At 41.0% G+C, this 14,166-nt stretch overlaps 1 protein-coding gene across 1 annotated transcript in view; it reads left to right on the top strand.

Annotated features, from left to right (window-relative positions):
- Positions 1 to 1,187: 1,187 nt before the first annotated feature.
- Positions 1,188 to 14,166, top strand: part of Dzip1 (DAZ interacting zinc finger protein 1) — a 61,654-nt gene continuing 48,675 nt past the window's right edge. The window contains exons 1-4 of the mRNA XM_076872416.1: positions 1,188 to 1,248; positions 1,358 to 1,915; positions 11,250 to 11,334; positions 14,041 to 14,165. Of these exons, the coding sequence (XP_076728531.1) occupies positions 1,246 to 1,248; positions 1,358 to 1,915; positions 11,250 to 11,334; positions 14,041 to 14,165 (771 nt within the window). The 5' untranslated portion in view covers positions 1,188 to 1,245. The remainder of the gene's footprint in view (positions 1,249 to 1,357; positions 1,916 to 11,249; positions 11,335 to 14,040; position 14,166) is intronic.

The following is a 14,166-nucleotide window of genomic DNA, read 5'->3' as shown; positions in this document are numbered from 1 at the left end:
TTTTATGCTAAAAATATTTGATATTATAACTTTGCTTTCAGTTACTCTGAATTGTATTTTCCTTTCTTCTGTTCACGTATTTGGCTGTTAGGAAAGAAAAAAATTTTCCTGGTGGTTGGTCCAAGCAGGGACTCCCCGGTGGATTGAGGAATGTCTGGCTTTTCCTCAGCTCCTTGATCTCTGTGGTAACCACTGGCAGCCCCCAGAAGACCCCTAAAATGAGAGGCCTGAAGTCTACAAGTTGCTACTAGAAATATTTTAGTCTCTCCAGAAAATAATGCAACCCCCACACAAGTTTATAAGGTAAATACCATGGCCTTGTAAAAATTGGAGGGAAACTTGATGGCTGAAGTACCCCACCATCTGTTTTTTCCCTTCAGCATTTTGGCAGTGCATCTTTTTCAGAAGACAGACCTGGGGAGTTCTTTGGTTTGTACCTTTCTCAAAACGTTATGTTTAGGCTGCCAACCCATAAGAGAAGAAAAATTCCTTTAAAATGTATCTTGGATATAAGAAACTTTAATTTAAACAATTTTATTGTAGTATAATACATAAAATACAACCATAATTTTAAGCATTCCATTCCATAAATTTTGATGAATGTATATTCTCTTGTAATCAGCCACAATCAAAATGTAGAATATTTCTACTACCCTAGATTTTCCTCTTGCCCCTTTTCCTCCATTTAATTTTACATTGTTTTGTTGCTACCTGTCTTGGAGGTTGTGCGTAAAAGATGAGGATGAATAGATATTTCTAATTTCAAAGCATAAGCTAGGACAGTAGTGGATGGATAACCAGAGGTTGGCAGCTAGGACCAAAAGTTCCTGGGATGTGGCTCCCCACTCCTGTTTTAAGGACATTGAGTGTCCAGCCCGCCAAGACCAGGGATGGTGGTGCCCTGAGGAGCGGGCTGCTAGGAAGGCCCTCTCCGGGTGGACCAGTGTTGTCCACCCAGACTCATCCACAAGGTTTTTTTTTTTTTTTTGGTCCTGCAGGGCGCTGGGCGCACGCTGACCGCGCGCTGGCCGGCGCGCCCTTTGCTCTGGGTCCAGCGGGGCGCTGCCATAGCAACGTCCTGGACGCCCAGACCTTGGCCGCCGCCGCCGCCGCCGCTGCCGGGGACCTGGTCTTCTCCGGCTTCCCAGGGGTGTGGCGGCGGCGGCCCGGAAGTGGCTTGGGGCTGGTAGGCGAAGCTGAATCGCGCCTATGATTAAAGTCTAGGCAGCCGACTGGCTCGCAAGCATGGTAAGTGGCGGGAAGCCTGAGTGTCCTGGGATGCTGGGTTGGGGCGGGGACCTCCCCAGTCCTCCTGCCCCCCACTTCTGCCTCTGATGCACTGTCTCTTCCTCCGCAGCCCTTCCAGAAGCACGTCTACTACCCTCTGGCCAGCGGCCTCGAGGGGCCCGACGTCTCTGCCTCTGCAGCAGCAGGCGCGGCCTCCATGGCCTGTGTGCCCCCCAGTGCGGCATCAGGCCCCCTGCCCTTCTTCCAGTTCCGGCCGCGACTGGAGAGCGTGGATTGGCGCCGTCTGAGCGCCATCGACGTGGACAAGGTGGCAGGGGCCGTGGACGTGCTAACGCTGCAGGAGAACATCATGAACATAACCTTCTGCAAACTGGAGGACGAGAAATGCCCACACTGCCAGTCGGGGGTGGACCCGGTGCTGCTGAAGCTCATCCGCCTGGCGCAGCTCACCATCGAGTACCTGATGCACTCACAGGAGTTCCTCACCTCGCAGTTGCACAGCCTGGAGGAAAGGCTGCACCAGAGCCTGGGTGACTGTGAGCACAGCAAGCAGCTGCTCACCAAGCAGGCAGGGGAGATCAAGCTTCTCAAGGAGGAGTGTAAACGCAGGAAGAAGATGATCTCTACTCAGCAACTGATGATCGAGGCCAAAGCCAGCTATTACCAGGTGGGAAGCTGTCATAGTCATAACCTTAAACAACCCATCCCCATTTAAGAGCTTTTTCCTATGGAATCATTCTTCCTTTTTAAAATTTGTACCATAACTCAGAAGACAGCACACTTAAGCAAAAAGCAGGCATTTAAACCAATAGAGAACATGGTTCATTACCTTCTGCAGCTGGACAGGGAATTAATAATTAAATAACCAGCATCTGCAGTGCTTTATTGAAGTCGTCTAAATGCTGGTTGTTGAACCTATTTCCTCCTATCATGTCAAGAAAAATCAACCATGTACAAATTGCTGTTGAGGTCAGTCCCCAAATGGTCTGGAATATGGGCCATTTATAAATTTTTTTTCTTATTAAAAATTTTTTGAACTATTCTCAAACTGACAGAATAATACAAAGAACTTTGATATACTCTTCCTTCACCCAGAGTCACCAATTAACATATGCCACATTTGCTATATTTCCTCCTATCTCCCTCTATATTATTACTTTTGAGCTGTTTTCATGGTGAGTTGTAGACTCCTAAATTTTTCAGAACAAGAAAATTCACTGACATAATTCACAGTATTTAAATAATCAAACATTTACATTCTTTTAGTCTTAATCTCCAACAATTAACGGTTAGATATTGAGCCCAGGGTGGTAAATATTGCCATTTTGAGTTACCAGAAATCATTGTACAGGTTGAATATCACTTCTCTGAAATGCTTAAAAGACTCCAGTTTTGTTTTGTTTTTTGATTCTAGAATATTTACATATATATTCTGAGATATCTTGAGAATGGGACTCAAGTCTAAACACAAATTTAATTCTTTCCTAGATACTTTGTATGTGTAGTCTGAAAATCATTACAGTATTTTTAGTGTGCCTTCATTTTGATTGCAACCTGTCACATGGAATCTGGTGTGGAATTTTCTACTTGTAGGGTCATGTCCACATACAAAACTTTCAGATTTGGAGCATTTCAGATTTTTGGATTAGGGATGCTTAATCTGTGTTAATTGGAGGAAGTGTGGTATTAGATGAACATATCAAAGTAAGCAACACATTGATAAGATTGATTTCATACCTACTGTCTGGTGATTTTGGCTAAATATGTTTTAGAAGTCTTCAGTGGGTTTAGGAACAGTGGAGCTGAAACAGGTGTGAATGTTGGGTGTAGGGCAGAGAAGATGGTGTGGTTAGTATTGCGAAGGTATGTATCAAGTCATTTACCTTCTAAACCTCATTCTCCTGATCTGGAAACTGGGGACTTTGAATTGCATGAAATGAAGCATGTAGAGCATGCGGGACATCTGATGTGTGGATGGCACTCTCTTTTTGGCTTCCTCTTACTAAACTGTGTGTGTGGTTTCTTTGAATCCTCAGACCTCTTTTAAGAGTTTAGTGAATAGTGGGGGCAAAGAAGGCAGAAGCTACAGAGCAGGTACTACAGGAAATGGTGATGCAGGATGGGGTGTTAGAGGACTCAGAATGACGGTCACATAAGCTGGCTGTGGTCTCTGTGGTATATTCATGGTAACTCCAGGTTCTTAAGGTAGGAATATTTGATTGGTAATAAAATTAGGGAAAGTCACCTATATTGCTTAGTAATTTGACTACTATGCAATTATGAGTTTGTATTTATATAGTTTTATTTTAAATTTTGTGGTGCTGAGGGTTGAAGCTAGGGTCTCCTGTGAGGTAGGCAAAGCACTCTACCACTGAGCTGTATCCCCATGCATGAATTGTATTTAATAGAGACCTCCCAACAACTGGAGAAGTCAGACAGCCATGTGTAAAGGCCAGTGTGTACACTGACTTATCAAGTTAGTTCTTCAGATTTAAAAATGCAAGTATGGTGCTTGCCAGTGGACTGCAACAGAACTAAGATTCAAAGACTTTTTGCTGATTGCTCTCCATGTCACAGCAACAGAAGGAGATTTTGGAATCTGTCAGTGAGCTGGTGTCCCTGATTCCAATTATACAACCCCATGGAGTTGAGATGAGGGTTGGGGAATAAAAAAAGCATACAATTGGGCTGGGGATGTGGCTCAAGCGGTAGCGCGCTCGCCTGGCATGCGTGCGGCCCGGGTTCGATCCTCAGCACCACATACAAAACAAAGATGTTGTGTCCGCTGATAACTAAAATAAATAAATATTAAAAAAAAAGCATACAATTTATAATAAAAGGTATGTGAATTAAAATGGAAATTGATAGTATTGCAACTTAATGTATCTGAGCTTTGATTTCTTCATGGATAAAGTGGTTGCCTTGGAAATTAAGTAAGAGAAGGATGTAATAGGGTCTATCTCTGGGTAGGCACAGGTGGAAATATTGGTTCTTTTATCTACTATTCCCAGCTATTATCTTAGAGAAACCTTAAAAAAATTTTTTTGGTAAAATGAATTCTCATGTTAATTTCTCTGCATAACATGTTTTTCATTTTTTAATCATTTTGAAGAGAATTTTTTTTTTTTTTTTACAGTACTGGGAATTGAACCCAGTGGCATTCTGCCACTGAACTATATCTTCAGCCATTTTTTTTTTTTTTTTTTTTTTAGATTTTTTTTTTGTTTGGAGACATACTTTTCTTTATTTTTAGGCTAAATTCTAAGTTGCCTAAGCTAGCCTTGAATTTGTGATCCTCGTGTGCAGCCACCTGAGTAGCTGGGATTACAGGTGTAGCCCACCATACCCACCTATTGGGAGGGATTTTTTAAAAAGATATTTATGTGTTTTACATAATAAACTACATTTTAAAAAATATATTTACTTTTATGTGGTGCTGAGGATCGAACCCAGTGCCTCATGCATGCCAGGCGAGCCCTAAACTACATTCTTAAACTAATGGTATTGAACATATTCTAATCTTGGTGTTAAGGAATGAGTATCAGATTTCTATCTATGAATAGTACATAGGTCCTCAATTTTAATTCATTGTTACTTTTATTTTTTTTTTGAGGGAGACTCCTTCCAAATAGAAGCTTATATAATTTATCTGTATCAAATTCATATATGCATATATGTATATAAATACACACATACACATATCACATACACACATAACTGTCTTTTTAGGAAAATTCAAAACGTTTTAGAAGATAAAAATTTAGATCATTTACAAAAGAAATTATAATTGTTTTGTTAATGGGGAAATTTGATTCCAGGATATGTAACATTCCTTTTTGCCTTTGTCCCTGAAGGGGATCCTAATTACTTCTAAATGTAATAAATAGGACTCCTTGACCTCCTGCTTCTTCATTGTAAGAAACAATCTATTATTAAATTTCTAATTTTAATTTCAGTTCTAGTAGATTAAATAGCCTTGGCTTTGGGGGCTGATAGATCCTGGTTCACTCCCCAACCACTCTCAGCAGGGTATTATGGTAATGGTATGAAGAAGTTGGCATGTATTGGGCACCATAATCAGGAACCATTTATACTGCTGTTATCTGAAATGTGGGCATCAGCTATCACTAACTTGGAGTTAGTGACAGGAACTAACTCCCATGCTAGGAACAGCCTTGGAAATTCGGTGAGAGCAAACATTTTAAATATATATAAATATATTTAAATCATTTTTGAGCATAGAAATGATAACCTTTTAAAGCTGCTGTTACAGACTGTCATCTCATAGGTCATATTTGGCCTGCAGACATTTTGGGTTTGGTCTGTGTAGTATTTAGCTTTTTGGGAAGCTGTGGTTTGGTAGCCTTGTAGTTTCCAATTCACCCTACTCTCTCCCCATTATCTCGGACTTAGCTGCCAGCGCTACCTTAAAGATTCCGATTCCAGAGGTGTGGAGTGAGGCATCTTCCCTTGTTAGGAAACAGACCATACTGTTACCGCTGTTGAGTTCTTGCTTACCCAAGGTTGAAGAATAACACCAAAGAAGCATGCCGAGGCCAGGTCAGAGTAGAAATTAGAAGTTTATTAAAGGACAGCAGAAAACACTTCTCCCAGAGGAAGAAGGGGACCCAAGAGGTGGAATCCGTGGAAGTACGGTTGTCCCTCCATTTTATAGTTTCTTTCAGTGATGGAATGTAGGTGGGAAGGCCTGAGGGGTGGGACACAGGTGGACTTAATTATCACCTTTTGGGATGGGATTATCACTTCTCTGGGATGAGCTATCCCCAAATCTGTTGGGGCTGTTTCCTGGGCTCCATAAACATTTCTTTGAGGTGGACTTTGGCCTAGGGCCTTTTCAGGACTTCATTAACATTCCATGAGTTGTCCTGCGTTTTTTGGAATCATTCTCAGCATGGCCTCCATTTTAGATTTCACTCGATATTAGACCCGATCTAACTACGCTGACTACCTAACTTTAAATCTGGCTTCAATACCTTTCTGATGCCTGGTGTCAGGGGACTGTCACACAGAGAATATTCTTGGGGAAAACCTGAGTGAATGGGTTTGTCCATGCACGACTCTGCATCCCTTGGTCCTAAGAAGAACCGTAGGTGCAGATATATTTAGTTTTTTTTTTTTTTAGGTCCTGGGGATTGTTACAGGACCATGGATGTGCTAAGCAAACACTGTACATCCCAAACCCCAGACAGATTTGTTGAAGGCCCAAGTACTTACTTTAATTTTATTTATTCATTTTACTTTATTTTTTTAAAAGAGAGAGTGACAGAGAGACAGAGAGGGAGAGAGAGAGAGAATTTTAATATTTATTTATTTTTTTAGTTCTCCGCAGACACATCTTTGTATGTGGTGCTGAGGATCGAACCCGGGCTGCACGCATGCCAGGCGAGCGCGCTACCGCTTGAGCCACATCCCCAGCCCAAGTACTTACTTTTAGACTGTAAAATATTCCATAAGTTAGGCGGGATTCAGCCATTAGAAAGATGAAAGAGAGGGTGTGGATAGTGTTTTACTGGTGGACAGATTCCATTGTGTGGCACGTGAACCGCTCTAACAGGAACCCGGAAGTGTGCTGATGCTCTTCCGGGTCAGGCTACCCGGAATCCCGGAATGGGCTCCTGTGTTCCTGCTGGGTCCTGTGTTCCTGCCGGCTCCTGCCTTCACAGACGATGGTTAGGACGCTGTCTGGGGTCTAAGTGGGTTCAGATCCATCTCTACTTGCAAGTACTAGACCTTGACAAGCTGCTTAACTTCTTTGTGCCTCAGTTTCTAGTCTGGGGAATGGAAACAGCTGTCGAACCTCAAAACAGTTGTTCATGGGGATTGGGTGACACAGGGCCTGACATATGGGTTTTAGTTAAAACCTGGGGTTGTTGAAATAAAAATGTTGTCGTGCAAAATACATGGCCAGAATTGAGTTTTTATAATATGTGAGAAATCACCACAGCCAGTTTTCTTTTTTCCCCTCCCCTTAGGCAGAAAATCCAAAGCCTGAACTCTGACCTGACAAAAGCATGAGGCAAACTATGTTATCAATTTCACAGAAGTTGTGATCTCGTTCTCATGTGGCTCATCTTTGTCTCCATTTCCCTTTGCTTCAAGAAATCACAAGAATTGGGTAGTAAAGTTTGGAAAAAATAAAGGATGCCTACTTTTTGAAGGTTTTATTTTTCTGGGTGTGTATGTTGTATGTGGCTTAAAGATGTAAGGGTGTTAATAGTAGCAATGTGTAGGATCTTTTTTCCTCAACATTTTATTAAAAAAAAAAAAAAAACTTTAAACACTCAGAAAAACTGAAACAACTCTACAGTGAATACCTAAATGTAGAGAGTTTTAAAAACAAAACAAAACATTCTTTTTCAAATAAAAACTAATAATGGGGCTGGGGCTGGGGCTCAGGGGTAGAGAGCTCGCCTCGCATGTGTAAGGTGCTGGGTTCAATCCTCAGCACCACATAAAAATGAATAAAGGTATTGTGTCCAACTACAACTAAAAAAAAAAAAAAATTAAAAATAATAATGGGATTATAAAAAGACAAAAAACTGCCATAGACTCATATAACAGGCACCATATCTACCTTTTATATTTAACTCATGCTGGTATTTTGCTATATTTCCATCCACTCTTTTTGGGAAAAGGTAAGGTTTTGTTTAAGATTTTAGAAATAAATAATTTTCCCTACATGCATTCCCAGAGGAAATCTCTGCTTGTCTGAATCTTCCCTCTTTTATGTTTTTTAATTCAAAATATTTTTGTGAACATACATATATTCACAAGAGAATGCTTTTAAGCTTGAATACTTTATATAAATGATATCATATATAAATGATATCATACCTGAATTAATCTGCTAGGTCTTCCATAACAAAATACTACATAGGGCTGGGGGTGTCACTGAGTTGTAGAGCACTTGCCTAGCACATGTGAGGCACTGGATTTGATCCTCAGCACCACATAGAAATAATTAAAAAAAAAAAAAAAAAGGTATTATGTCCATCTATAACTAACAAATAATATTTTTTAAAATTACCTGAGATTTGGTGACTTAAACAACAAAAATGTATTTTCATGAATTTTGGGAGGCTGGATGCCCAAGATCAAATCAAGGTGTTAGTGGGGTTCATTTCTGGTAATACCTCTTCCTGGTTTGTATATGGTCCCCTTCTCATTGTGGGCTTACACAGCCTTTTCTCTGTGTGTGGAGATGGAGATCCCTGCTGTCCCTTCCTCTTGGAAGGACACCAGTCCTATCCCACCAAGGCTCTACCCACCCTATGTCCTTATTTAACCTTAATCATTTCCTTAAAGGGTACATCTCCAAATAGTCACACTGGAGGTTGGTGCCTCTTTCCTGGTTTTGAGTCACACTTTCCAAGTTGTAACATTACCATTTTCTCACTCAACTGTACTTTCTTACTGTTAATGGGTTCTGTATTTATGCTGTTACCCATACCTCAACACCTCCATTCTTGAGTTCTTTAGTTTGATCCCTTTCTTTGTGGATTGGATTGTCCAAATGATTTTTCTTACCAATAGAGCCTATGAATGCTGAATTCTCTCAATTCTTCTAAATTTGAAAGATATATTGATTGGGTGAATATTCTTAGGTCACACTTTCCCTCTGAACTTTGTAGATATGGTTCTTTTGTCTCCTGGCAGTAGATGTAGCTGTGAGAAAATGAATGGGCCTCCGCTTTTCCTTCTTGGGACTGATTTGCTTTTTCTACCTAAGAAATTCTTCTTTCTGTCAAAGCCTAGTAGTGTAGTAAGGTATGTCTTGGTACTGAGCATCTTTCTGCAAATTACAGCCTTTATTTTATTTCAGGGAAATTCTCTTGTATTCAGTCTTTGAATTTTGTTTCATTTGTGGGTCCTCTATTTCTGGAAGATCAATTATCAGTGTTGAATTGGCTTTGTCAGTTCTTTTGTCAGAAGTTAGCTTCTGACTGATTAGTTTAGTCTCTGTCCTTTGATCTGCATTCGCCATGATTACTGATTTATTGAACTCAGCATTTCCTTCAGTTAGTGACTCCATTTCAACAATGTCCTATTGCTTTTTTAAAAAAAAAAATTTGTTCTATGATGATGTCTTAGTTCTGATTTTGCTTTTTGTATGTTTTTATCTTTCTTTTTTCAACTTATTCTATTTTATCAAATATCTTATTTTTATAGTATGCATGCTTCCCTTGTGTTTTGTGTTCTGTGAAGGGAATGAAGAAATTATGAAGAATATCTTTGTTGCTCCTGGGATTTATAGCCCTCCCCCACCAGTTATCTTTACCTTTGCATTCCATGTTTTTTCTTGGTTCTCTTTCCTATCCCCCTTCCCTCCCCATACCTCCTTTCTTCTCCTTCACCCCCACTCCTTTTGATTGGGTGGTGTGTTAGCCTCCTCCACAATATTACTACCCCATTTTTTTCATCTTATCTATGTTTGGCAATCCTTCTGAAATCTTCTGTGTTTGCAGATGGAGCAGCATTACAACTTGAAGATGGAATATTCCATGTCCTGGTTTTCTGTTGCCTAAGGGAACTGGGGGGTTGGAAAGACTGTTGTACTGTTAGGATACCTTTTGGTTTGCATGCTGGGTTGGGATGGGAGAGTGGGGGAGGCATGGCTTCCTCCTCTTTCCCTTTCTCTAGTGCAGTGCACAGGCCTAGAGCCAGTATTTACATCAGAGTCAATGTGGGCAGTCCGTCAAGCCCTGTGGGTGAACCAGAGCACTTAACATGAACAGAGAAGTCTGAAAAGATGCTTCAAAGGTTCTCAACAATGCTGAGATATATGCCAGAATGCTAGTGTTTTAAGCCAAAATCTGAAGTCTGATACAACTAGACTAATTAAGAGTAAGGTGGCCTAGCAAATAGAAGAACATGTTACATGACCCAACAGGGAGGAAAACAGCTAAGTCCAGAGGGAGAGAATCTGCAGGACCAGTGTTTGATTGCTTTAGCAAAAGGATAGCAATTAAAAAAGGAGAGAGAGAGGGGAGCCTATAAACTAGAAGACATCCAAGAACCATAACAACAATTGCAGGAGATGGACCTTATTTGTATCCTATTTCAAAACAAACCAAAATTTTTTTCTTGGACAAAATGTGAAATTTAGGGGAAAGATAAAATAATGTTGGATATTTTAAAGACATATTCTGAAATATTCGCAAATGGAATTTGTGAATTTCATAATTCACTTCAGAGTGATCCAAGAATGGGAATATAAATGAAACAAGCTGAATTTTTGCCTAAAATTCAAATCAGTGTAAAAGTAGAAGAATAGAAATTTTTGGTAGAATTGAATTTTTCCCCCTTAGAAAAATTCATTTTTTAGATCAAACATTTCCAAACATTGTTCAATTATATGTTAATGCTGTACTCAGAGGATGAAGCCATGAATAGGAAAGACTTTGTCTGGGAAGCTACTTTTTAGGACCTAGAGGGACTGAAAAGGAAACAAGCAATAATGAAATAAATGTGAAAATATTAACTGGTGAGATGTACAGTTGTGAAAACAAGACAATGTAACGTGACAGAGATTGGCAGGAGGATCTTCAAGGAAGGCCTTGTTCAGGGTATGATTGCCCCCAGGGTAGAGGATGCTCAATGAATGATGTCTTGAGTGCCATGAAGGTTCCAAGGTTCTGAGGTTGGCATGCTAGAGGGACAGCAAGAAGCCACATGGCTGGTGTGTAATGAACAATTTAGGAGTGACAGGGTAGAAACCACCATGCTAATGGGAACTGTGTCAGGAGTTCCAGAAAGCTCCAGAAGAACTATTTTAACTGTCAAGAGATAGTCGTCACTAGTTGAGTTTGGGAAGGATGCAGTAGTTTTACATTTGTCTTTTTAATCATGCTTTTAGTGTACTTGCCAGGATGGTGTGTTTTGGGGAGAAAACCCCCAAGAGGTAGTGCTTTGGGTCTGAATTTGCAATTAGGTGAAAAGACTGGATTCTGACACATGGATTTGTGCTTTCTCCTTTTTAGTGCCATTTCTGTGAGAAGGCCTTTATGAACCAAGCTTATCTACAAAGCCACATTCAACGCCGCCACCCTGATGATTCTCACCTTGGTAAGGAGTGAGTGCTGTCTCACAGCTGTTTTCTTTCTGCTCTTCCCCTCTTTTTTTACCTCAGTGAGACATGGTCCAGTGTGTTTCTTGATCCTTTTAAAAGAAAGATTCATCATCTTCCTTGATTCAGTAAGTAAATATTGAGCCCCTGCCATGTGCATGCAGTACTCTAGGTGCTAAGAATATGACCAGAAGCCCAACAGAGGAATCATGCTCTCTTGAGTCTATGTTCTAAAGGAGGGGCTGAAGAATCAAACAAATAAAAGAGGAAATTATTTTCAAGTGATGACAAGTGAGAAGAGGGTAATAAAACAGGCACATGGGAGAGAGGGAGGCCAGGTGGTCAGCAAAGGCCTTGCTGAGGAGGCCATATCCATCAGGGATCAGAATGATGAAGAGGTTCCAGCCTGGTGAGAATCAGAGAAGAGTATCCCAGGTGTAGGAAACACTGATTGTAAGGGGCAGGAGGGCAGGCAAGACAGCATGTTTGAGGTACAGAAAGGAGGCTGGAGGAGTGAGTAATGTAGCAGCATGTGGCGAACCCAGAGGGGCAGAGGCCAGACCTCGGGAGGCTGGCAAGGCCTTGTCTGGAATATGGTTGTCTTTAGAAGTATAGTGGGAAGCCACTGGAGGATTTTAAGTAGGGAAGAATCGTGATCTCATTTGTACCTTAAAGCACTCTTCTATCTATGGGTAGAAGATAGTTTGTAGGACAACAGTGGGGCAGAAAGGAGGAGTGCACGGCTGCCCAGGTGAGAGAAGATGATAGCCTGAACCAGATGTCACAGGGCAGAGGAAGAGATAAAAATATAAGAATATGTTTGGACACAGAACCTATAGAGATGTGACTCAATGTGAGAGCAAGAGAAGACACAAAGATGACCCTGGTTTTTTGTCCTCATGTTTGAGTTAGCGGCGGTGATGTTTATGTGATGAAGTGCTGGGGGTTGGAAGTGGTTTGAGTGCAGAGGAAGAGACTAGAAAGTTTGTGTTGGCCATGGGTATGTTTCCATCACACAGGCAGTAGACATGCAGATGGTGTTCTGAAGATCTGTGTGTCCAGGAAGAGAAAGACCCAGACTGGAGGTAGGACTCTGGGATTCACTGAAGGAAAGCTTGGCTGGCTCATGTCACCTAGATAGAGATCAAAAGACCCAAGCCAGCCCACCAGTAGGAAGGGCAGGTGGAGTATGAGAAATAACATCTGTGGGCATTATGGAAACCGAAGGAAAAAGTATTTCATAAAGGAGGCAATGGTCAGGTGTATCAATAGTTTTTGAGGCACAGAGTAAGTACAGATGGAAAATTGACCATTGTTGTCAAGATAGTTGTTGGTACCTTGAATTGGTGGAAACAAAAGCCCAATTTCGGTGAGCTGAGCTGAGAATCATGAAGTGGTCCTGTTGAACACAGGCGTTCATGTCAATAACATCTGCTGGGAGGGAGACATGAGGCATAATCTGGACCAAAATATGGGAGCAACGTGACGATTTTGTTTCATTTGGTGTGAGAGGTACTGTGTTTGGGTGCTGGGAGATGAAGATGCAAGAGAGAGGAGGGGATTCTGTGGCTTACCAAGGGACCAAGTTTTCTTCTATTTCAGTGTTCTCAAAAGCAAAAAATGTAGGGTCTCTTTCTCCACGAGCAGACCAAAGCATTCTGCTGCAGTAACCCACAGGAATTCTTACTACAATCTTAAGTGTTTTTAGTATCTAGATATGTTACTCCTTCGTTTTGGGCCAGTCTGTTTCTGTTCCTGCCCATCACAGGTAAATAGATTTGTTTAAGGAATTGCTAAGCTTTGCAGAAACAAAATAAAATTCCATTTATAAGTCACAAACCACTGCTAGAATATAACAATATATTGAAAAAATGGGAAAGATGAAATATTTTAATTAACCTACCATTCTTCAGTGTGAAACTGACCTTCTTTCTTTTCTGTTTCAGTATCTTACTCTATCTCATACTCGTTTCAGAGAGTATTTCAGCCTCTGAAATGAGTATTATCTCTTCAGGTCATCTTTGAGATTCTGACTTTCTACTTTGGTTTCCATACCTTTCATGTCTACACTCACAGACACATGTATATCCATTCAGTCATGTGTACATCTTCATGTAAGTACATGTACATAAGTATTCTTCCCTTCACTTGTTGCTTCTTTTTACAACTTTTCAGTTTCTTGCTTCTGCCCTAGTGACAGGGTACCGCCTGAGTTTGCATTCTGAATGCCAGCTCTCTGCTTGTATTAGCACTGATGGGTCTTCAGGAGAGTTTGGTGGGAGCCAGAAGGATGGTGGCCTTAGTGATTTCAGCATGGTGGCACTTGCAGGGAAAGCCCTTGTTTTCCTTCTCTGATTGAGACAGGCATCTTAAAGACGAGCCCAGAGTGCCACTGGGTCAAAGCGACTGGGGTTATTCCTTGTCAGCTTTATTGCTCCATGAACAGGGCTCTCATACAGTCTCTGTAGGATAATCCAGCCTCAGTATGGTGGCTGAAAGAATCTGCTAAAAGTAACTCTTTGTCCAAACATATGAAGGGCTCCAAATAAACACTAAGGAGCAAAACTGAGCTCACAGCATGCAACAAGCAATAATATCCCAAGTAAGAGCAGTGTCCTTTGCTGAATCTGTAGAACTGTGCCTTGTAAGTTTTCAGATGAGTTTCATAAGAGATGGTGTTTTAACAAGATTTTCCATTGCAACAGAGTATAAAACAAAGGCCCAGACAGACAAGCTCCAGAAGGAGGTGGACATGTTGAAGGAGCAGCTGCAGCTTACCAAGTCTCAGTTAGAGACTGCTCAGCACGTTCATGCAATCAGATTCTCTAAGG

Source organism: Callospermophilus lateralis, chromosome 12 (assembly GCF_048772815.1).
Source record: "Callospermophilus lateralis isolate mCalLat2 chromosome 12, mCalLat2.hap1, whole genome shotgun sequence".
NCBI lineage: Eukaryota > Metazoa > Chordata > Mammalia > Rodentia > Sciuridae > Callospermophilus > Callospermophilus lateralis.
This window is presented reverse-complemented; position numbering and strand designations above follow the sequence as displayed.